The sequence below is a fragment of the Corylus avellana genome, chromosome ca10 (genome assembly GCF_901000735.1).
Source record: "Corylus avellana chromosome ca10, CavTom2PMs-1.0".
NCBI lineage: Eukaryota > Viridiplantae > Streptophyta > Magnoliopsida > Fagales > Betulaceae > Corylus > Corylus avellana.
In genome coordinates this window covers 512,126-536,271 of record NC_081550.1, presented here as the reverse complement: position 1 = coordinate 536,271, position 24,146 = coordinate 512,126, and the positions used below count along the sequence as shown (strand labels likewise).

The 24,146-nt window shown below is 36.0% G+C and overlaps 4 protein-coding genes across 4 annotated transcripts; 3 read left to right on the top strand and 1 right to left on the bottom strand.

Annotated features, from left to right (window-relative positions):
• The first annotated feature begins 1,090 nt into the window (after window positions 1-1,090).
• On the top strand, window positions 1,091-4,798 carry LOC132163452 (IQ domain-containing protein IQM2-like). The gene is made up of 9 exons (XM_059573749.1): window positions 1,091-1,185; window positions 1,967-2,488; window positions 2,586-2,700; window positions 2,787-2,852; window positions 2,956-3,044; window positions 3,151-3,241; window positions 3,331-3,570; window positions 3,682-3,783; window positions 3,900-4,798. The coding sequence occupies exons 2-9, from the start codon at window positions 2,010-2,012 to the stop codon at window positions 4,725-4,727; spliced, it is 2,010 nt and encodes a 669-aa protein (XP_059429732.1). The 5' UTR covers window positions 1,091-1,185; window positions 1,967-2,009; the 3' UTR covers window positions 4,728-4,798.
• A 1,907-nt stretch (window positions 4,799-6,705) lies between these two features.
• Window positions 6,706-7,254, top strand: LOC132163683 (probable CCR4-associated factor 1 homolog 11). The gene has a single exon (XM_059574049.1). The coding sequence runs from the start codon at window positions 6,706-6,708 to the stop codon at window positions 7,252-7,254; it is 549 nt and encodes a 182-aa protein (XP_059430032.1).
• Window positions 7,255-7,744: 490 nt separating this feature from the next.
• On the bottom strand, window positions 7,745-9,835 carry LOC132163456 (non-functional NADPH-dependent codeinone reductase 2-like). The gene is made up of 4 exons (XM_059573754.1): window positions 9,292-9,835; window positions 8,816-9,059; window positions 8,525-8,704; window positions 7,745-8,080 (listed from the first exon to the last, which is right to left on the bottom strand). The coding sequence occupies exons 1-4, from the start codon at window positions 9,615-9,617 to the stop codon at window positions 7,856-7,858; spliced, it is 975 nt and encodes a 324-aa protein (XP_059429737.1). The 5' UTR covers window positions 9,618-9,835; the 3' UTR covers window positions 7,745-7,855.
• A 7,194-nt stretch (window positions 9,836-17,029) lies between these two features.
• Window positions 17,030-18,670, top strand: LOC132163682 (putative UPF0481 protein At3g02645). Its single transcript, XM_059574048.1, has 2 exons — window positions 17,030-17,843; window positions 18,036-18,670. Exons 1-2 carry the CDS (start codon window positions 17,030-17,032, stop codon window positions 18,668-18,670), a joined length of 1,449 nt encoding a protein of 482 aa, XP_059430031.1.
• Window positions 18,671-24,146: the final 5,476 nt, after the last annotated feature.

The following is a 24,146-nucleotide window of genomic DNA, read 5'->3' as shown; positions in this document are numbered from 1 at the left end:
TAGGAAGAACTTTTCGTGTTAGGTTTGAAAAAAGTATTAACAAAAAGGTAAAAACTGTTTTTGTAAATTTAAAAAGAGAAATGCGATTTTTCTTCTCCAGTTCATTTTCTACCAAACTCCAGTAATATTGTTTTCAAATCTACCATTAAATCTATAAGACTCACATGTGGGTCATATATATGAAGTGATAGATTTAAAACATAGTTAGACAAGAGATGAACGAGAGAGTCAGAAGAATTACATGTATCTATTAAAAATACTTTGCCGTTAAGTAATTTATATTTGGGAGAAAAATTGAAGAAGGAGACAAAATCTATTGCGTTATAGCTAGATAAGCCTACAAGGATTAATCTTAACCAAAAGCTTGGAAAGTACGTTAGCAATTAGGCAAGTAAGTGGAGGTAGGAGAATCATCAATGACGTCTTAAGCGATGGGCCATGGCGACCAGGAACAGGTCAAATCGCCCTTCTTCTGAGTAACTATGAGTTATGACGTAAGCACAATATTGACTTTATTATAAGATAAATATGATAGTTTCCAAGAAAATTTGTGCACATATTCCTCTGTTTTACTATAAACAGAGGAGTGCAAGTAACAGCAACACAGCATCACTAGAAGTAATATACCTAGTGTTTTCCTTTTTCCCTTTTTCTTTTTAAATATCTGTCAACTTTCCATGGTCATCAAAAGAATTTTCAAATCAAAATACAAAAGTTTTCACACAGATAATAAATAATAAATAATAAATATAGCTTAATATTTATTTATTTTTCCTCCTAAAAAAAAAAAAAAAAAAAAAACCTTGAAAAATAGAAGGTAAATATGGTCATGGGATTCCAAATTACGTCCTTCTAAGTAGTCCTCCCACGTGCTTGGACCTCTCTGTTAAAAAAAAAAACTGTGTCTCTGTCTCTATCTCTGTCTGTCTCACTCATACTCTCTATCTAAAATTTCTCCTCTATATAAGGAACAATCAGCAGACTAAGTTCCCTACGATCAGTTTTTGCTTTCAAAGTGCAAGCTTTGTGTTGAAAGAGAGAGGGAAGCTCCTCTCTTTGCAATATTGTCCAAATCCCACCCTCACAAATCAATCAAAAATAAAATCCTCACCCACCCATCAAACTCGGAATTATTTTCCATTAATACACACATTTGCTGGTTCACTCACTAATCCTCAATTTAAGGTACAGCCCCTAATATTTTTATCTCTAAAGTTCTTTTCTTTTTATTGTCGTGTTTGCGTTGTTTTCTCTTTGTTTGTCTCTGTTTTCAAGTTCATACAGAGCGAGATACAGAATGGTATATGCATTTATATCTCTGCATTATTATTTGTTCTTATGCTATTTTAACGAAATGCATGTTCTGGGTTCTTTGAATTGGATCCTGATAGCATGGTAATGTTTTTGCTTTCTTAGATTCTCTGCTTGAGAAAATGGTTTTGTTGCTGATGGGGTTTGGAATATTACTCAGTTCATGTCGAGTAATCTTCTCTTCTATTTGAATGAAATGGGTATTTTGGATTTCCTTTATTGGGTTTTGGTTTCAAAGATACGTGTTTGTTGGATCATTCGTCCTGCAGATCCACGGTCTTTTCTATCAGCAACTTATTGTTGCGTTGATAAGACAATCGCTTGCTTGCTTTCCCTAGTTATATGAATCATTGATACTTCTACCATATAGACAATGCTATGTTAGGAGAAAATGGGTGTTATTGGCTTTTTTTTTTTTTTTTTTACATTAATTTCTTCTAAACCCATTTGGTTTGCACACCTTGTCGATTATTTATTGTTATTCCAATAGGGTTTTTAGATTCAAGCTCATATTTTGATAGTTTGTTTTAAAGTTTGCTCTGGTTTATCAAATAAAGATTTTACAGTTCATACTTAGAAGAGCTTGTTCCATATGATGCATTATCAAATATGTAGCATTTCCATTCGCTAATATGTATTTGTTTTATTTTGACAGGAATTTGGATTTATTAGGTTGCTAAGACACCTTTCCCCGTCAAATGGGAGTTTATTTTTCCTGCCCATTTGCTGAATACAGTGATGTGGAAAGTGGCTTGGAATCTATTGTTGTGAAGTCCATCAGTTTTGGGTATGATGATGCCAAAACTCTCGTAAGATCTGTCAGTTCCAAAAGTCGAGATTCTGAAACCACAATACTACAATCCTCTGGTTATGGAAAGATGATGATAGAAGCATCTGTCAGCTTCAACAATAGAAAGTTGGAGAAAATGGTCTCAGTCAAGGCTCCTTCCCTAGACAAAGAAAATCATACGCCCCTTGCATCAAACAGCCAACAAAGCAAACTGATGGATAATCAATCCCCAGGATCAGATGGTGGGCTGGTGAAGATCCAGCCATTGCCAATTTTGGATCCCGCCCACCCCCAGCACGGGGCTGCGCTAAAGTTGCAGAAAGTGTACAAAAGCTTCCGAACCAGAAGGAAGCTTGCAGATTGTGCAGTTCTAGTTGAGCAGAGCTGGTATGTATCCTATTTACATGCATCTGCAATGTCCTTTTTTACAAACTTCTGATTTGTTTCTATCTTGTGCTAATGTACTTATATGTGTGAACTATAGGTGGAAGCTCTTAGATTTTGCTGAACTCAAGAGAAGTTCTATATCATTCTTTGATATTGAGAAGCATGAAACTGCCATCTCACGATGGTCAAGAGCAAGAACCAGAGCTGCCAAGGTGAATTTCAAACGGATTGATTTGTGCTGTTTTTATGTTTTGTAATTTATTTCAAAGTTTAATCATTTTTGTTTTTGTTATTGCAGGTTGGAAAAGGTTTATCAAAGAATGATAGAGCTCAGAAGCTTGCTTTACAACACTGGCTTGAGGCTGTAAGTTAATTGCATAAGATAAAAAAAAATCAGTTTTAAGAATATATTTTTTCTGTTTCTTTATCAGCCTTTACTGATTTCAATTTTTATTCTTCTGAAACAGATTGATCCCCGGCATCGGTACGGACATAATTTACACTTTTATTATGTTAAATGGCTTCATTCTCAGAGTAAAGAGCCCTTCTTCTACTGGTAATATTCTTTAAACAAAATGTTTCTTCAGTATTATGAATTTTGAATCTAGATAGATGTCAAGAATTTGGATTTGAATGTAATGGTGCTGGTTTTGGAAATGCAGGCTGGATATAGGAGAAGGGAAGGAAATAAATATTGTTGAAAAATGCCCTCGATCAAAACTTCAACAGCAGTGTATCAAGTACTTGGGTCCGGTGAGCCTTCTATATCTTTGCTTGACCATTCTTTACGTCAATTTGTTTTCATTCTATTTGCTGATAATCTTTTTTTTCACTTTTGATAGAAGGAAAGGTTGACCTATGAAGTTGTTGTGGAGGATGGAATGTTCTTATACAAGCAATCAAGGGAGCTCCTCCACACCACTGGAGAACCCAATGGTGCTAAGTGGATTTTTGTTCTAAGCACATCTATGTCCTTGTATGTTGGCAAGAAGAAGAAAGGCACTTTTCAGCATTCCAGCTTTTTGGCTGGAGGAGCTACATCTGCTGCTGGGAGATTAGTTATTGAGAATGGCATCCTGAAGGTATAGCTATTGCATTAAAGCTCATAGAATTTCTAAGTTTTTCTTCATTTTTACCATAGTTCCCAGTTTCGGCACAGTTTCTTAATAACCATTTCTGCTATTTTTCAACAGGCAGTTTGGCCTCACAGCGGTCATTATCAGCCTACAGAGGAAAACTTTAAGGACTTTATCTCCTTCCTCAAAGAGAACAAGGTGGATCTCAGAGATGTAAAGGTAAATAAAAGGGCTTTATATTCTTTGAACTGATATAAAATATTTTTTTCTTTTCCCTTACAGAATAAACAAGTAAAAGCCAATATACTGAGAATGTCATTTTCTGTTATATTCAGATGAGTCCAATTGATGACGAAGATGAACTGTTTGGCAAGCAAGGAAGCAGTATTCATCTCAGAACCAACTCATCCGAAGAGGACTTGACTCAAAAGTTGAGTGGCTCCGAGACTGAAGAGGCCAATGCTGAAGACTTGACTCCAGTGAAAATTGATTCAATGGAAGAAGAGACTGCTGCTGCATTGGAACTGCCTATGTCAAGCCGACTAAGCAGTCTCAGTAGCAAATTGGCTAATCTTGAAATACCAAAAAAGCATGAATTGTATGAGACATTAGAGAGCGAAAAACAAGACGTTGTACCACATCGTAATAGTTTGCTACCAGAATCTCCAGTAGATGGTTACGAAACATCAGATGAAGGCTTCACTTCCGAGATGGATTACATGGTTCGAGAGCAGAAATCTTTTAACGAACAGCATGAAGAGAGTGAAGTGGAAATCATTCCTGAAGAATCAATTCTCAAAAGGATCAGTTCGCACAAAGGATTGCTGTCCTATCAACTGGGGAAGCAGTTGTCTTGCAAATGGACAACAGGAGCTGGACCTCGCATTGGCTGTGTAAGGGACTATCCGTCGGAGCTCCAATGCCAAGCTTTGGAGCAAATGAACTTGTCCCCAAGAAGTACTGCCCGTTCTAGATCATGCTTTACTCCTCGATTCATTAGTGGTCTGACCCCATCAAGTTCTGGTAGAGAAATGGCAGCAAGCATTGTGTCACCTCCACTCGAGAAAGAAAGTTTCTTAAGAAGAATCGATCAGCATTCAAGAACAAAGTCCTCCCCATTGATTAGAGGCACATCAGCACCTTCAATTCCTGATGTTTTGTGAGTTAGAGCAAATTTTCTGATTCATATATTCTTTTGTGTCAATAGAAAAGATGACATAGGAATTCTTTCTCATTCTTTTCATTCAAAATCATGTATACATTTTCTCTCTGTTCATCTTGTACAATACAAGACAAAAATTGTACAATTTTGTGGGTTTGATGCCCTTTCTTACAATAGAAGGTATTCATTCATTTTTCTTTATCAATGATTATTACTGAACTCATAAAAATAGTATGCTGTTTCTGAGCATTGAATGCAGAGAATTGCCTGGACTAAGTTGTCTTCCTTTTAGATTTTCAAGTCCAATATTGATCCTATCAAATAGTTTTCACCATTTAATCCATTCAAGTCCAATAGGATTAATATGAGCTCCATGGATTACCTAAACCGTAAACTGTTAGTAGACCCCTGACTCCTCATGTACCTTGCAAGTAAGGAGAAATTAACAATGCACATGAGAACCACGTGTTATAAGGACATATATTAATTTGATAGAATACGTTGAAAATTTTTTCTCGAACCCAATTTAAAGAGAAACTGTCCGTGGGACTATTAAGAAGCATAGCAAGCTCACAAACACACAAATAATAGTAATAGCAGCAGTTGCTTGTATTGTGAGTTTTCAAGGGTTTTTTTTTTTTTTTTTTCTTTAAAAAAAAAAAATTCAAATGCTCTGTTTCTAATGGTTGAGCCTTCAGCTTGTGCGAGAAGGTACCTTTTCAAAACCGAGTAAGGATCATAGAATCTCTATATATATTCATCACGTCATACCGCGTGGTGAAGGTAGGTGGAAAATTAAAAGAAAATTTGTTGCATATGGTCTGCATTAAAGCTTTGACATGTCTCCGATTTCTTAGAAGTTGGAAGATAAGTACGAACGAGTCTACATGGATAATGACTACTTGACTAGATAATAAACGGGATAATTTTCTTCATCTACAATGTGATCCTCGTGAGTATATCTATTGATTTTCCAGTCCGTTTCGTTTCGTGGTTTCAAAATGTGTTATTTAAAAATAATAAGTTCAAAATATGTAATTTAGACACAATTTTTAAAAACGCAGCTATGCTTTAAGTAAAATCGCAATTTAACCTTTAAAATTATAAGTATCTATTACTTGCGATTTGAAAACATATATTTTTCTACGTTTTCAAACTACCATTTTTTTTTTTTTTTTGGGGGGTTTAAATACCTTATTCACCTATGTGGTTTAACTTATTTATTTTTTGACCTTTAAGATTTACTTTTTATCACAGGAGGTCCCTCTAGTTTGCCTAAAGATGGAGATAGTCACTTCGTCAAAATTTCGTCTAAAATTTGATAGAACGACACGTTAGCACCAATCATGATTTGACACTGTCCATATAATTAATTAATTAAAAATAATAATAATTTTTTTTAAATTAAAAACATTAAAAAATTATATTTAATTAAATTTTGGGGTGGCTATTTTAGCCATTTGGGGGTGGCTGGCCACTCCCTTTGGCTTTGGGGTGGTTCGGCCACTCCCAAACCGAACCACCCCAAAGGGCCTTGGGGTGGTTCGGCCACTCCTAAGGGTCGATCGATTTTTTTTTTTTTTTTTGTAAGAAGCGATAGCTAGGTTAAACATGACTAAAATTGCTAAGCCAAAGGAGTATAAAAGGGAAGCATCAGCCGGGGATTAGGAATCCAACCCCTATATGCAAATAAATCTAAATTAAGTTTGTCAGGAATCCAAACCTAAGACAGTAAGGAATCAACACAATAGCAACAATGAGTCTGATAGTTAGGGAAGTTTGGGATTACAATCTGATGGAGGAGATCTCCGCACTCATGGAGGCTTCTTCCAAATGCGATCACTGTTTTGTGGCCATGTCCACCAACTTCCCTGGCAATATTTTCACTTCCAAAGAAGGCAAGGAAGTTTCTCCTTACAATCTAATGAAGTTTAATGTTGAGGCAACCTGCATCATTCAATTGGGTCTTGCTCTCTGCGATGCCAACGGAAAATCTTTTGGCGTACGTTTGGGAGTTCAACTTCAAGGATTTCGACGAGCATATTCATTCTCACCATATTAATACCATTGAGTTACTGAAAGATCAAGAAATTTACTTGGACTATAACCGAGTTATGGGTATCGACTCCTTGCGCTTCGCCAGGCTAATCCTGAAGTCTGGCCTGTTGAGCAACTCCCGTATCACGTGGGTCACGTTCCATAGTGATTATGATTTTGGTTACTTTATAAAGATGTTGACTGGGGGAGAAGTGTTACCCTTACACGAGAGTGAGTTTATGGATCTAATCAAATCCTTTTTTGGTAAGAAGGCGTTTGACGTGAAGCACATGATCAAGTTCTGCGGCGATGGAGTCTATGCGGGCTTGGAATTAGAGATTGTAGCCAAGACTCTGGGGCTGGACCGTGAAGTCGGGAGGGCGGGTTCTGATAGTCTGCTTGCCTTGCAAACCTTCATGAAACTCAAGCAAAAGTATTTCAACGGACGTTCACTAAGCGAGTTCGAGCATGTTCTTCACGGTTTTACTTGATTTCAGTGTATTCTAATTCAATCATCTACTTATGAATATGAATTCCAAAATAAATAAGTAAAAGATTGTGGACTTATTGCTTGTTTCGGGTTCCTGATTGAAAATTTTTCTTGACTCATTTGTTTTGCTCCCTAACGCTTCTTATTTATGGGAACCTAAAGGCTTGGGATAGAGGGCTGGGCTGGGGTACTGTAGGGCTTTGGGAAGGGAGGGTTTTGGAAAGCTTGAGGAATAGAATTGGGCTGGACCGGCTTGAGTTAAGGAAGGGAGGTAGTTGGGCTTTGTGCAAGATGGGAGATAAGAGGGTATAGTTGGGATGATGTGGGCCGGACGGGGTTGAGTCACGAAGGGGGTGATTGACCTATAAGATAGAGCGAGTCCCTGTGGATGTTGAATTTGGAAGTATAATAGCATGTTACGATTCTAAGTATATATTCCACACAGCTGAAGTGCAATTTTAACCAATTTAAAATACAAAACGCTTACAAAATACTTTAAACTATCTTTACTTTTATTTCACGTTAAACATTATTTCAAACAAAAACTTATCCAAAAAGCATGGACAAACGGAGCCAAAGCATAAAAGCTTTCTTATGCAATTCTAGATCTCTCCATCCCAAAGCTCGGAAAGCGACTTGTAAGGGCCTTCATCAGAGATGAATTCAATTCCAGGAAATCCTTTACACTGCGGAATTTGACTTATCTTTTGTGAATCCTCATGGCTCAGCTTCCACTCAAATATGTCAAGGTTTTCTTTCATCCTCTCCTTGTTAAAGCTCTTCACAAGCACACTCACTCCTTGCTCATATACCCATCTTAGAGAAACCTTCACATAACAACAGAATTACCATATTGCTTAAATAATTAAGTTAAATTCAATCCATTTTACTAATTAAGAAAAAAATAAATAAATATATAAACACACTAACTAAAATTATTATCCTTTAGAAGGAAAAAAAAAAAAAAAAATATCCTTTGATCCATTTTTATGCTCTCCGCGCGCCTTATACGTTTGGATATATAAGCGTGCTTGCATCCCTTGATTTTGTAAATTGTATCTTTGGAAAATCGCTTTTTTTAAAAAAATATTGTACATTTTAAAACCACAGATCCAAACTGATCTTAAAATACGTATTATTCCTAAAGCTTCATAATTTGACTAGGTTGGTAGTTAACACTAAGGGCCTGCTTGGAATTGCATGTTTAGGTTGATTTCTTTTCCTATATATTCTATTTAAGAAAAAATTTCCCTTCCTCCCCAATAAGTTACCTGAGCAACAGTTTTTCCTTTTGCCTTGGCAATCTCCTTTAGCACCTCACATTCCATTACCCAGTTTGTTCCCCACAGTGTTCCTTTGCCTCCCAAGGGAGAGTAAGCAGTGATATGTATACCCATCTTCTCACAAAACTCTCTCAGCTTCTTCTGTTGCCAAAGCGGATTCATCTCCACCTTCCAAAAGCAAAGCATGCAACAATATAATGATGCATTAATCCAAAATCTTAAAGAAAAACATTAATGATTATTGAAAAAAGGAAGAAGAAGAAGAAGAAGAAGACCAACTTGATTGACTGCTGGGGGGATGTTTGCTGTGGCAAGTAGGGTTTCAAGCTTTCTGCATGAGAAGTTGCTTACACCAATTGATTTGGCCAGGCCAAGCTTTTGACACTCCTCCATAGCTTCCCATACAGACTCGAAATCTGTGGGAAGGAGGTCTTCCTTCTTAAAAGGCAGCTCATATGCCCCAGGCTTAATGCTTACTGGCCAGTGAATGAGATAAAGATCAACATACTCCAACTTCAGATTGCTGCACAAATGACAAATCTTATTCAGTCACTACTATATATACTTCTAAGAAAACACAACTTAATGGTTAAGTTGAAACTCACGACCTCTTATCTGATATGCACTATATATGTTCTTGTCTTAGAAAGAGACGGGAATAAGATTCGAATTCATGACATTTTAAATAACTATTTATATATTTCAAAAGCTTAAGCGGACAGAAAATAACAACTTGGGGAGTTTGGTTCTATTACTTGAGTGTTTTGTGAAGAGCAGGGAGGACATGATGGTGATGAGCATCGCTGCACCAAAGCTTGGAAGTGATGAAGAGTTCGTCCCTGGAGTTGATAAAGCCAAGGCGGAGAGCATCATCTATGGCTTCCCCGAGAAGCTGCTCGGACTGGTAAAGAGCAGCAGTGTCGAAGTGTCGGAATCCCAGCTTGATTGCATGAAGAATATATTCTCTCATGGTTTCAGAGGAGTTGCCAAAAGGATATTCGGCAGTGCCGAAGCCTACAAGTGGAATGGTCTTTCCATTAGAGGCTTCAGAGCCCTGTGGGAGCTCTGGAATGCTACTCATTTTCCCAGCTGCTGATCTATTCTCTCATATTCCGCTTCCCTAGCTCTCTCTCTCTCTCTCTCACACACACACACACACACATATATATCAATATATCACAAACTACCAGTTCTGATATTAAGACAAGCCTAAGAGACATTGACTTCAAGGTCCAAGGTAATTGACAGCTAACAAGATCTTGATTTCAAGGCCACATCATTCTTAGTATGACACAAGTAAGATACAAGTAGACTACCTAGAATTACTCATACTGCAATGATCCGAATCCTATCCTATTATTTAATTATGGCCAAGCCATTCACAACCGCTAATTTGGTGGCCATAGTTGAGAATCCAAATTTTAGCAATTTAAACAATAAATATGAGTCAATATAAAACTTACTTGCCTCATAAGATGAATAATCCAATACCTGTTCAGGAAGGTAAATCTCATAATTAAGAATTTTTTCACCTTTCTGAATTGTTGGTATCTTTATCTTGTATGGATTTATCTCTTTTTAATTTCCTTTTCTTTTTATTACAAAAGGCTTATCCCAATACTTTCTCGCGAAGCTAACCATATCCACACACTCTCCATGTCGTCTTCCTATGGAGAGTCTTTAATTCTGTCCTCTCTTTTATAATACCTATCAATAACATCATCCATCCGAATTGTTTGGTATGAGCGACCTTTTTTTTATTTGTATTTTTTAAGAAAAAAATGCTGGTTTAAAGTTATGAAAAAAATCTGTTTTTGCACTTGTTTGAATTCATCATATATAATAATGTTTAGGCGATGCATTTATGGTGCAAATATATATATTATCTTGCTTTTCATTAATCTTTACATATAATATATATAATATTTTTACACAACCGAATATGGGTTTTTTTTAAGGCCAAACAGTAAGTGAGAGACTATCCTCAGCGAAAAGCATGATTGTAGTCATGGAAATGGAAGTTTTTGTAAATGAAGTGGGCCAACCATATTGATGATGCATAGCATATCACCGCCATTGAAGCCAATGTGGTTCTCGCAGCTGCTGACATTGCACCCAGTTTGGCTGCAGCAACAATCCCAATTAAAGCAATACAGGCAACTTTGAGGACAACTTCAAGCACGTACATTGAGGCCTTTATATGCAACGCTGCAACTGCGGCAGTTCTCCACATGGGACCTGTACCTGAAAAAGATGGTGAAAACTAGTTTCGATGAGCTATTTCTTATAATTGACACAGCTAGTTCTAAAGACCACCACACAAAAAGATGAATATGAATGTCTTGCTCTAAGAGTAGGAGCTTTCTAAATCTTAGAAGAGCATCTCCAACAATGGTCTGTATTTTAGCTCTTCAAAAAGCAACAATCTCTACTTTCAATGTCCTCCAATTTCCACAAAGGGAAAATGACAATTTTTTCTAAACTGGGTTTGAGAAAATTCCTTCAAACAATCTATTAATCTGAAATCTACCCTTAGAGCATGCGATAATCATGTACTCTTAAGGAAAAATCTCGATTTAATAGATTGTATGAGAGGGTTTTGAGGAAAAATTTGTCCAGAGAAAAGTAGTCTGAAGGCATTATAACATTTGTAAGCTGATTTGATATAAAGCATAGTTTGTGGATGATATTGGGGCAAGTAAAGGATCATGGTTGCAATGAGAAACAGGCTTAGCTTCTAGGATTCTGCAAAGATTTTGGTACTCTTGTAACATTCTCAAAAATCTTAGAGGAGAAGAAAAGTTACTATTTTCCAGAGCCAAAAAATGTAATCAAATTGAAGCTCACATCCATGTTAGTAGTTGTCTGAATTACCTGTCCATCAGCTGTTCTTTAGGAGGAGTTTGAGGAAGAGCTCCACTATACTTGCCTCTCCAATCAACTTGACCACCAGCATACTTGTTTAACCATTTTCTAAATCCAACCACAAGAGCATCTGACTTTGTTGGTACAAAACAAGCTTTCTGCCGGTTGGTAGGACCGGCATCCATTATCTTACGCTCCTATAGAAAGAACTCATCAAGAGTCAGATGTTACTAATCAAAAATGTACTGTAATGTTATTCAGTGTTTATATTTTTGTGACTGCTAGTAATCATATATATAAAGAACAGCAGTCACAACCTATTTTCTTCTCTTCTTGCTGAAAACTAAGCTAAAGAGTAACGCTTTGCTAGGAAAGAAACGAAGTTACCCATCACTGCATGTTATTTTCATATAGAAAAGAGGTGACTGTCTTTGCCCAGAACTTTTGGCTTTACCTCAAGTTGTAAAGGGCAGGGTGGGTTTGGGTTAAGTCTTATGTTCAAATCTTGCTCACAAAAAATATAACAAGAAAATCCTATATGTTGCTCGAATTAAGGATATCCCTCAAATTTTCCCCACCATGTGTTGATTCTTTTTCACTCTCAAATTATTTCTGGAATGCCAGTTGGGTTTACACTATATTGAAAGTTATATCCTATATGTTGTCTTTCATAATAGCAGAACCCTGGAATCTGTCAGTATGGTTGATGTGGTGATCTTACCAATGACTTTGATTTGTAACTCCTAAAAAGAAAAAAGTCATGTGTAATGGAATAAACCGATTATCAAGATGAAACAACTATGCAATGACATAAGAGATGGGAGTCACCTCAACGTGAAGAAGATATAAATCAGAATCTAAAATCAGGTTTTGCCCCACATGAAACATCCATCGTGGCACAACTTTATCAATCCAATGACCAAAGTTTCTTGGGAAGCTCCATATCAGTCTGCTACTACCTGGACTAACCGGAATACAAATAAAAATCAAAGGAAATTTCCGCTGCACTGATTTTTTCTGCATTAGCCAAAATTTACATAAAAAGAAGTATTAGAACACAAAAAATAAATAAATAAATAAACATACAAATAAGGATTAAAAAAATTCCCAATTTTGGTTCATCAGCTTAGCATGCACAATGGATCAACCTAATGTATTACCTTCTCAGTTCCTCTTGATGATGCAGATCCATTAGCTTGATCAACCACAGGTTTAGTATAAGCATAAAACACACACGGGGGAATAAATTTGCTTTAGCTCCACTCCTGATGTGCCTTGAAGCCATTGATGTCTAAACTCTCAATCATCAATTCAAGCGGTCTTCCCCCCTCTCTATCAGCCTTCACAGTTAAGGAAACTTTATTTCAGTTCTAAACTAAGATACGAGGACACATTGACTGGAAATAAGGATTATATTGTTAGAATATATGGAAAATATATTATATTTTCCATATATTCCATAATTATGCTGATATTGAAATATTCTCTATTTATGGGTTAATTGTAATCATATATTGAGATTGTAATCAAATCAAGGAGATTTGATTACCAAACTTGTATTTAGACATTGCCCTATAAATAGGGACCTTTGTATTGTAGCCAAATTAAGTTAATGAGCACAATGTAGCCCTTAGGGATATTCAGAGAGGTGGACGTAGGTGTTTAACACCGAACCACCCGTAAATTCTTTGTGTTTATTTTCTATATTGCTTCCGCTTATATTCCCTCATAATCATTATTTCAACATGGTATCAGAGCTATTGGCTTACGCCAGTCAATCTAATGGTCCTGTGATATATATATTTTCCTTCAATTTATTGTTTGTTTCTTGAAGAAAAAAAAAAAAAAAAAATTGCAACCCACCCGGCTACTTCCCATGTCTGACTGCCACTTGCCGCCGACAGCCACAACTAAATTTAGCCACCGCAACCAGCCACTCCGGGAGCAGCCCCGGCCTTTTCAGTGCTTCCGCTCCATCTCTCTCCACAACAGACCACAGTCATCCTCTCCGGCGTCAACTTCTCCACCGTCTTCGTCTCCCTCAGATTTCGTCTCCGTTCAGGCGCCTTCTCCGGTTGTCAAAGCCTATCACCGGCGCGAGCAGCGTTTCCGTACGCCTCCGACTTCAAACGGCGTGTTCCGGTGTCCTACGAGACTGATGTATGTGGTAGCAGGCTAGGAGATGCGTTTGCTGGAAATTTAGGTAAGAAATTGAAGAAGAAGGAGTATGTTTGGTTACAGGTGTGAGTTATCTTACTTGAGTGCAAAGCTATTCCTATTCTAGTATAGGAATATGATATCTTAGTTTAGTGTTATACATGGAGCTGTTTGGTTACGGGAATAAGGTAATCCTTATCCTAGCTTATGTAGTATGAAAAAAAAAAAAAAAAAATGTTGCATGTGGCGTGGAGTGAGGAGAGAGAAAAGAAAGAAAAGAAAAGGGAGAAAAGAGATGGTGTCAGCCAAGTGAAAAAAAAAAAAAAAAAAAAAAAAAGGGAAGGAAGAAGAAGCAGTCCAAGTGGACCACATCACGCGCGCCACGCGCCGGTCAGACTCGGTGTGCCGATCTAATAACCGCCCAAGTGGGCTCATTTTCTTTTTATTTTTGGCCCAAGTCGGCCCTGGCCCGTAGTCGGCCCTTTTTATTTTTGGCTCATAGTCAGCCTTGGCCCGTTGTCGGTCCCTTTTGAAGTTTGGCTCATTGTCAGCCTTGGCCCGTAGTCGGCCCCTTTTTTATTTTTGGCTCATAGTCAACCCTGGCCTGTTGTTGGCCTCTTTTATTTTTGGCTCATTGTCAGCCCTGGCCCGTTGTTGGCCCCTTTTGGATTTTGGCCCGTTGTCGGCCCCTTTTGAAGTTTGGCTCGTTGTTAGCCCTAGCCCGTTATCGGCCCTTTTTGGAGTTTGGCCTGTTGTCGGCCCTTTTGAATCTGCATTCACAGCCACCTGCCGCCGTCGCTGGCTGCCCGCCAGCCTCTATCTCCTTCGGCAGTCGTCATCATCTACGGCCCGTTCCCCACCTCCACCACCGCCGTCATCATTGTTTCGGATTTCAAACTCAAGGTTCCAAAATATTCCACCTTGAGTTTGAGAGGGGATGTTAGAATATATTATATTTTCCATATATTCCATAATTATGCTGATATTGAAATATTCTCTATTTATGGGTTAATTGTAATCATATATTGAGATTGTAATCAAATCAAGGAGATTTGATTACCAAACTTGTATTTAGACATTGCCCTATAAATAGGGACCTTTGTATTGTAGACAAATTAAGTTAATGAGCACAATGTAGCCCTTAGGGATATTCAGAGAGGTGGACGTAGGTGTTTAACACCGAACCACCCGTAAATTCTTTGTGTTTATTTTCTATATTGCTTCCGCTTATATTCCCTATATTTTCTATATATTCTAACATATATATTTTTATTTGCTTGATTTATTTAGATCCTTGTATAGGTTGATTATTTTCTTGTATATTCAAAATGAATAATGCTGGAAACTACATTTTTATCTTACAATTATTTTACTATGCTGATGTGGCGACAATCCAAACCAACTCTTGAATAAATTCTTATTAAAAAAAGTCTTCGTTTGAATTGTAATATAAAAATGCAGCATATAGCATATTCATTATTAATATATTTTAATGTACATTAAACAAAAGTAATGCTATAAATTACATTTTTATCTTACAATTATCTCATAATTTTGACGTAGCAGTCCCAACCAACCCTTGAATCCGTTAGTTTTTTAAAAAATAATAAGATAAATTAATGGTGTCAATTTTTTTTTTCCTCATATTTTCTATATCTCATCTTACAAATCAATCATTAGATTTGTAAACTTATGTAAATCTCATACAAGCTCAATGGTGGATCTCGCAAATTTAATAGTTGATCTATTAGATTTGTAAGAAAATATGAGAAAAATATGGACAAATTATTGATACCCATCATTTCTCAAATAATAATCTAAGGTTAGGATTGTCATATCAGCATTAATGTATAGTATATAACATTAGAAGAGTGATTCACGTGTTTCCCCATCTCATCTTACAAATTCAATATATCAACTATTAGATTTGTGGATTATATCATTTCTCATAACATTACTATTTAAAAAATGCATCTTCTTATCTGTTGCACAAAAATATTTTTTGACGTTTTCAAACTTCAATATTTTTAAAAGGTATTCACAAATAAGATATATATTTTTCTCGATTTTACTTAGGGCATTTTGTGTGTGTGTTTGAGTGGCCTAAAAATGTGTTTAACACTCAAAAAATCCGTTTGAAGAAAAAAGTATCAATTTGGTAAAATATATATATATATATATATATTGAAAGCGCTTTTAAGGGTCTAAATTAAAAGCCCAAAAATTGCCAAAACACACTTTTGGCAAAAGCTTAAAAATAAAGCTTTTGCCAAAAAACACTATTTAACTTAAAAGCTTTATTTCTTAAACACAATCTCAAATATACTCTTAAAAATGCACTGAAAAATCGCATTGTTCGAATCTTCAAAATACTTTTCAAAGATGTTTTCGGATGTGACCCTACAAAATATACAAAACACATGCTGATCAGTTTCTAAAACTATAAGTGAGAAATACATTTAAAAAATATGAATATATAACTCCTTTATATATGCACATTTAAATGTTTAAACATTTTGAAAGAAGTCCCCCCAAATATTTTTTAAATATATGTGAGGGTACTCATGTCAGTTTTTTTCTTCTTTTTTTTTTTAAGTGTTCCATTTCTTTAGTTATTATTGGAGACGAAAATTGAGAGATTTTTATTACATTGTTGGTAATTGCATACCACCAATATATACGATTGAGGGTATGCATGAGACAACATTGCCCTAACCAAAGTTTGACTAAGACGTTTGGGATTGTGTTTTAAAAAAAGAGCCTTTAAGTTAAAAAAAATAAAATTAAAAAAAAAAAAAAAAAAAAAAAAAAACACGTTATTTTGGCCAGAGCTTTATTTTTAAGCTTTTGCCAAAATACATTTGGGTCATTTTTAGGTTCTTTAGACCCTTAAAAGCGTTTTCAATTTATTTTATCAAACGATTACTTTTTTTTTCAAACGAATTTTTTAAGTGTTAAATGCATTTTTAATCTCATCAAACACACACCCGAATAGGCCCTAAGTTAAACTATAGTTGCTTGCCAAAAAGTCCAAATATTAAAGGAAAGGGAAAAACAAAAACGTTGCATGCAGGCATGTGTATAATCATAGAATCACAAACTCTCTTATATACCTTCAAATTGTTGGTATTCTTTAAAGTCCAAGCCATCTGGGAATGGGAAAGATCCAAGCCCTTTCCTTGTATTCATTCAGAAAGAGACTTTACATATTCATTTATGTTTGACCTTCGATCTCCCAGCCACAACCGTGGGATATGCACGTGTTGATTCTAATGCTCGAGAGGGCTACGAGTAAGTAATTTCCTCGAACTCACCGCGAAGTTCCCTCTTCTTATCTGACTCCAACCCATTATAAAAGACTGCCTCATCCTGAATCCCTGATACATAGACTTAGTACTACTACCAAAAGAAAGACAAATATTTCTCTCCCTTCCAAACACATTTCTCTCTCACTCCCTAAACTGTGGGAGCATGTCTTCCGAGTTAAAAGCCATGGAACCACCAAAGCCTAGTTATGACCAAGAATGGGTCATTCAGATTAGTCGAGCCCTAGAAGAAGACCTACAAGACATTAACGCTGAAGGCCTTCCCGTGAGCATCTTCAGTGTACCCAAAACCCTAATATCTCTCAAACCAGATGCATACACTCCACAGCTTATGGCCCTTGGCCCATACCATCACCAGCGGCCTGAACTCTGCGAAATGGAGCACCACAAACTCACTTCAGCTAAAAGAGTGCAAAAGAATTTGCAACAAATCAAATTCTGCCACCTGGTCAACCATATTGCCCAAAGTGATAGCACTGTCCGCGCTTGCTACCACAGGTTCTTGGAGTTCGACCAGGAAACACTTGCGTTGATATTCGCCATCGATGCTTCCTTCTTGTTGGAGTATCTCCAAACCTACTCTCCCGAAATGGAAGAAGGCTCGCTTATGCGAATCTCTTCTAAGATGGCACATTTGATCGACTATACAAGGAGGAAAACCGCACACCACGCCATCCTCAGAGATGTTATTAAGCTGGAAAACCAAATCCCTCTCTTTTTACTCAGAGAAGTCCACAGTTTTTATCCGGGTGAAGATCATGACGAAGTATTTGCCACCATGCTGATGGGTTTTTGCAAAGATCTATTGCCCACCAAGTACATTAATTACCAACGTTTCAGAGAAGAATGCTTCGGGAGAGCTCATTTGCTACAACTTCTCTACTACATGGTTGCGCCAAAGTTTCAACTTGTACCTGATTGCAGTGAGCAGGAGAAGCCTAAAGAGAGTGAAGAGATTGGCTAGTTTAGAAAAGCCTTGAAATCATTCTTGACAACACTAATTTATGTTAACTTGGCCCTGCTCGGCATTCTCAGCAAAATTTGCAAGTCAAAAGCAATCAAGTGTCTGGTTACACTACCATTTACAATCCTCTCGTGTGTTTTTCATCTTAGAAACAAAGGTGATATAAACAATTTCATATCATTGGCAGGCAGCGTGGCCGAAGAGGTGGAAATTAGTGCATCTCATGAGATGGAAGTCGAGTTAAGTCCTTTGGTCGAAGAGATTGCAATCCCAAGCGTGACACAGCTTCATAAAATTGGTGTCAATTTTTGTCCAACAAAGGGTGGCTTGGAATCCATAAATTTCGACGAGTCTTGTGATAAATTTTACCTTCCGATTATTCATTTGGATGATAACTCGGAAGTTGTGCTGAGGAACCTCGTGGCCTATAAGGCATGTGTTGCACCGGAGATGATGGTTTTTACACGTTACACGGAATTGATGAACGGAATAATTGACGATGAGGAGGATGTGAGGATTCTTCGAGAGGCAGGGATCATCTTGAACCGCCTCAAAAGCGATGGAGAAGTGGCAACGCTTTGGAATGGCATGACGAAGTCTGTGCGGGCAACGAAAGTTCCAGTTCTCGACAAGACCATTGAAGGTGCAAATACTTATTACTCAGAGAGTTGGAAGGTCAGGATGAACGTGACGATGAAGAAGTATGTCTTTGCTTCTTGGCCATGTCTTACGTTTTTAGCAGCAAACATTCTGATATTGATGTCTACTCTTCAGGCTGCTTGCTCCATGTACAATTGCTCCAAAATTTTCAAGTCGCTGTGAATGTTTTCACGATCTGTTCTTGCTTAGTGTCTAATTTACTGCATGCTCATGAAAAGTAAAAGTTTTCTTAATTTGTCTCAAATTAATTTTTTCCCCATTCTTCTTATCGGGCCAGATGTTGTTTTTTGTTTTGTGGTAGGCTAGATGTTATTTTTTGTTTTTTTTCTTTGGCACGAGGGAGAAGCGGAATTAAAATGTAATGACAAAATAATTTCTTTTTCTCTTTATATATAAAATTTATGATAATTAAATATGTGTATCATAATGAATATATTTATTGAACTTCATAAATATGTACGCTCATGTCAAGATTTACAAAAGGATACAGAAAAAAAAAGGGTTTAAATTCTCCTAGGACGAGAAGGATATAAGGAGAACACTAAAAAAGTACATAACATTTCCCATTTAGAGAACTAAAATCGTCACATATCAGCAATTTTCATTTCAAATTTAAATAAGGATAAATTAAAGCCATTAAAAAAAAAAAAAAAAAAAAAACCAGACAATTTTCTTTTGGCATTACATTTGAACGATTGAGGATAGAGATGTTAAGGGCTTGTTTCGCTGTGTGTTTGAAGGGCCTAAAAGTGCGTTTAACACTCAAAAAGTCCGTTTGAAAAAAAAAAAAAAAAAAAAAAGTACGTGTTTGGTAAAAAAAATTAAAAGCGCTTTTAAGGGTCTAAAAAGCTTAAAACTAGCCAAAACGCACTTTCAGAAAAGCTTAAATTAAATTGTAGCTTTTGTTAAAAAACGCTTTTTAACTTAAAAACTATTTTTCTCAAACGCAATTTCAAATAACTCTAAATTTGAATGAGACTATAACATTATTTTTGTTTTTGTCGTTCTAGTTGTTTTTTCTTTGGCATAATGAGTGATCATGCTAATTAGTATTCTATGACCTCCACTAGTACTACTCTGCTCAAAAGGGGGCCCGTAATAATATATATATATATATATATATATATATATGGGTCTAAAAATAATTTTTGTACCGATTAAAATTAAGTTTGACCCTCCTTATTTGCTCAAAACCAAGAGAAGTTTTCCTCTTTTCCTAGTAGAAGCCTGACTACCTCCTTGTGAGGCTTTTTTCTGCCTCGTACGGTTGTTCTGAGGGAGGAGGGATAGAGTTTTTTTTTTCCCTACCTTCCCAATTTTTCCTTTTATCTCTTTTGGCTTTTTCACTGTACGTATTTTCATGTTTGTTGTGTTGTTTTCTTTTTTTATTTCTTTGGCAGTATCAATTACTTTGATGGACTATGTCATTTATTTGACTAATTTCTAACGTTTCTTAGCAGGTTGGCTTTTTCCCTTTTTTTTTTTATTTAATTATTTTTTTATTTTCATGTAATTTCTCATTTTCCCCCTCCATATTGAATAGACAAAATAAGTTTGACCATCATTTATACTTTGGCTCTCTATTAAAAAATTTCAGTTGCGTCCTTTAGCTAAACAAACCAAGTTTTGATTACAATCAGCCCATAAATAGAGAATATTTCATATCAACATAATTATGGAATATATAAAAAATATTATATATATACTTTTCGTATATTCTAACAATACAATGTATTCATTCACTCAACAAAATATAAACTATTCAAGAAAAATTAATCTCAAGCGATAGCACAATTGATGATTAAGAGCACACTTCATGAAATGAAAGTCATGCATACTAGTGAGGCACCGACAACTCTATATATATTCCACAATTATCTCACGTATATGAAGTGAAAGTGATGATATTGAAGGAATAATGTTAGAAATTACATTTTTATCTTACAATTATCTCACAATATTAACATTACAGTTTCAATCAACCTTTAAATCAATCATTATTAAGAAAATAAATTCAACGATTAGTGGGTACGTATGCCCACGTCAGCAATATTGTAGAATAAAAATGTAGTATATATATAACATTACTTATACTAAAATGCATATCATACTAGAGTGACAAACTATCACGGACCTCACAGTCACCTTTTTTTTGAGATGAATATATACTATTAATTGCTCACAAGGGTCGGCTCAAATAGTCGACTCATTTGGTTAATATATATATATAAAGTTTACTTGACAGTGAAAAACTCTAAACAGATAAATATCACAATTTTATGCGGAATTAACGGATATTTATCAAAGCAAACAATCACCAAAATATGAACAATCACACACAAAGATTTTGGTGACGAAGAGGAAACCTTTTAGAAAACGTTCTAAAAGTAAAACCTCTCCGGGGCAGCCAAACCCAGGAAATCACTATCAAAAGATTATCTAGAGATTACAGACACTAGGAACACTTACAACCCTTTGCAAGACCTTGACTCTGTAAGATCGACAAGCCTACAACTCGTCTCCGCGCTCACAATCTTCTTCAACGTGATTCTCCTTTACCGGACCCTTCCGATAGACTTCTCAACCGTAGATTTATCAAAGGAATAATTAAAATCTAAGAGATTCACTTTAACGCTCACCACATATGAACTCTCTTAGCACAGCCTCCGACGAACTCTCTGGGGGTGAAAATTCGTACTTCTATCTTCTATAATGATGTATATATACCCCCGACAAAACCCTAGACTTAAACCACTTAAAATCACGTTTTTGGGCCTCAAACTTACGGGGTGTCCGGACATGTTAATGGGCTGTCCGGACATGGCTTTGCGGAGCAAAATTTGAGTTTTTGGAAATGAGGTCCGGACCCGGAGAAGGCATGTCCGGACATGGGTGAAACAGCATTCTGGAAATGCTGTCCAGTCTTGATCAACAGCCTGATCGATGGGCGTTTGTGGTCCGATTGAGCTGAAATTTTGCAGGGACGTTCATAACACATGAATCTACATTATGAACGGTGGAGATTGGATTCTGAGTATTCTATATCAGTGTTTGAGCTCGTGAACAGTAGCCTCTGCATTTTGGAACTGAATTAAGCCAACACAAGAACTAACAAACTCCCCCTTTGGCAATTCAGTGACAAAACCAAAATGCCGAGCCAATCCCATCATCTCCCCATATTTACTCCCCCTTTTTGTCACAGAATGACAAAAGGTCTTCATATTTCCTGAAACACTTCACAAAATATATCAAGGCATATGTGGAACAAGAATACAGAACTAAAACTCATGATCACAAAAAAAATGACGTAGAATGCAAGATCATGAACACACATCACCAAAAACTCCCCCTCAACATATGACTCAATAATCAACAAGAAGCTAAAAAATGCAAAACATGTTTCTTCCCCTCAAAAGTCAAATGAACACAAATGATAAAACATCAATAACTCATGTATTGCACAATGAATATCCCAAACATGCTCCAAATATGCAAAACATACATGAGACTAGAAATGGTTAGAAACTCATATTGCTTAACCCAAGCCAAGAAAATGTTCCATTCAACCCATGCTTGTGTGGTGTGTGGGTAAGCCATCCAAAGAGAAAAATTTTCAACTTACAAAATGAGGAGAAAGTTTCACCACCATGAGGTTTTGACAAGTATATCAAATCAAAAGTCAAACCTTATCATACTAGGACCTAGCCACTCTCATCCTATACAATTCTCTTTGTAAAATATTTTGCACAAGTTTGACACAGTGAAATAAATTCCTTTTGGAATATGATCTTTTGATTTTATTTGTTTCACTATTTTGTTTATTTTTCTCTTTGAGAAAGTGTCCTTAAACTTTTGGTGCTTACCACAAAAGAGAAAGCAGGAATTTTTAAGCCCTAGGTTCAACTAGCATATGATCAATTTGAAAAATATTACTAGTCAAAAACCTCATATGGTTACCTAACAGACCTCACAAATAAAGTGAAACAAAACCTCAATTTAAGCTTAAATGTGCACAAGGGATAAAGCATAGGCAAAATGTACCACATAAGCTTAGGCTTTAGGTAACCACAAAAACAAGTCCATTGACACAAATTTTCATCTCATGCATATTAAGAACATTCGAAGACGCAAGGAATTAAATCCATAAAAAGCAACATGAGAAATCAATGGACTATCTAGGTGCATAAGACAAAAGAAAAAAAAGAAAACAATCAAAATAACATATTTTTGTCTTTTTGAAATTTTTCATAAAAGAAATGCACACAAATGAAAAACAAATGCAAAACAAACAAAAATGCAATCCAAAACAAAACAACATGCTTGAATTGAGATTACAACAGGCAAGACATGAATGTCCTTTAGCATTAAACTTTCATCACATCTTATAGGTCCCACTACAAAATAATGATTTGCTTTAATAACTACTTCTAGGTCTTCACAAGACATTACACATTCCTGAATATTTGATTAGCAAGTAGACAAAAATCTTGGTGGTCCGCACACAACATCTCATCTATAAGCTTTTCAAAGATCATGATATATGAATTTCTTGAAAAATCCTTTATGAATATGCCTTAAAACATGAATCTCAAAACAATCATGTATATACTCTTCATACAGAAAGTGTAACAACAAAAACAATGCAGTGCATAAACAATAAAGCAAAAACAAAAAAAAATGCAAAGCAAAGAAAAATAACACGCTCTAGGATATTCAAAAATAAGCAAAACAATCAATCCTAGGCATGTTATTGACTCACCTAACTTTAGGTGAGATCACTACCACTCTCCCTCAATGGGTGAATGGTATAATCCTTCCTAACCCAAACCTTCTTCAATAAAGGTGTAGAGACGTGAACATTTTCAAACTTGTCTACTCTAGACACACCTCCCATCATCATTACCAAACCCTCATAATCTTTCTTAGAAACAGAATTTTTATTTTTATGCACATGAGGTTTCAATTTAAAACAGTTGGGTCGAATGTGACCAACTTTTCCACAATGATGACAAGTAGGGATAAACCTTTTAGGAGGTAGATTCCTAGGAGGATGGACGACTCTATATTTGGGGTAAGATACATAAGGTTCAATCTGAATTTTCTTAACTTTCTTACCTTGTGAGGTAGAGGCAGCTTCTGTTTTTGTTTTAACCACAGAGTCTTCTACTTTTTCTGATTTAATAAATATTATCTCGGAAGTAGAATCATTGTTAGAAGACAAAGCAATATGACAATCAAAACTTAACTCAGATTTATCACAATCAAAATTCTGAGTATGTAACATATTCTCAAGGGAATTGCTAGAGAATTTTTCCAATTGAGTTTCTGACTCTTTTAATTTATTCTCTAACAAATCAACTTTAGAATCTAAAACAGAATTTTCAGATTTTAAAGAATCAATTAAAGCATGTGATTAAGACAATTTAGTAACAATAGATTCATTCACATGTTTAAGATCTTGAAACTCCCCCAAACAATTTGTGTATTGATGTCTCAAAAGAGTGAATTTTTCCAACAAATTGTTGAAGGAGTTTATAAGATCATATTCCCCTTGAGAAGTATTCATAGCAAACAAGAGTCAACAGATCTCACTCAAGAATTTAATCCAAACAGAGTGAACCCGCTCTGATACCAATTG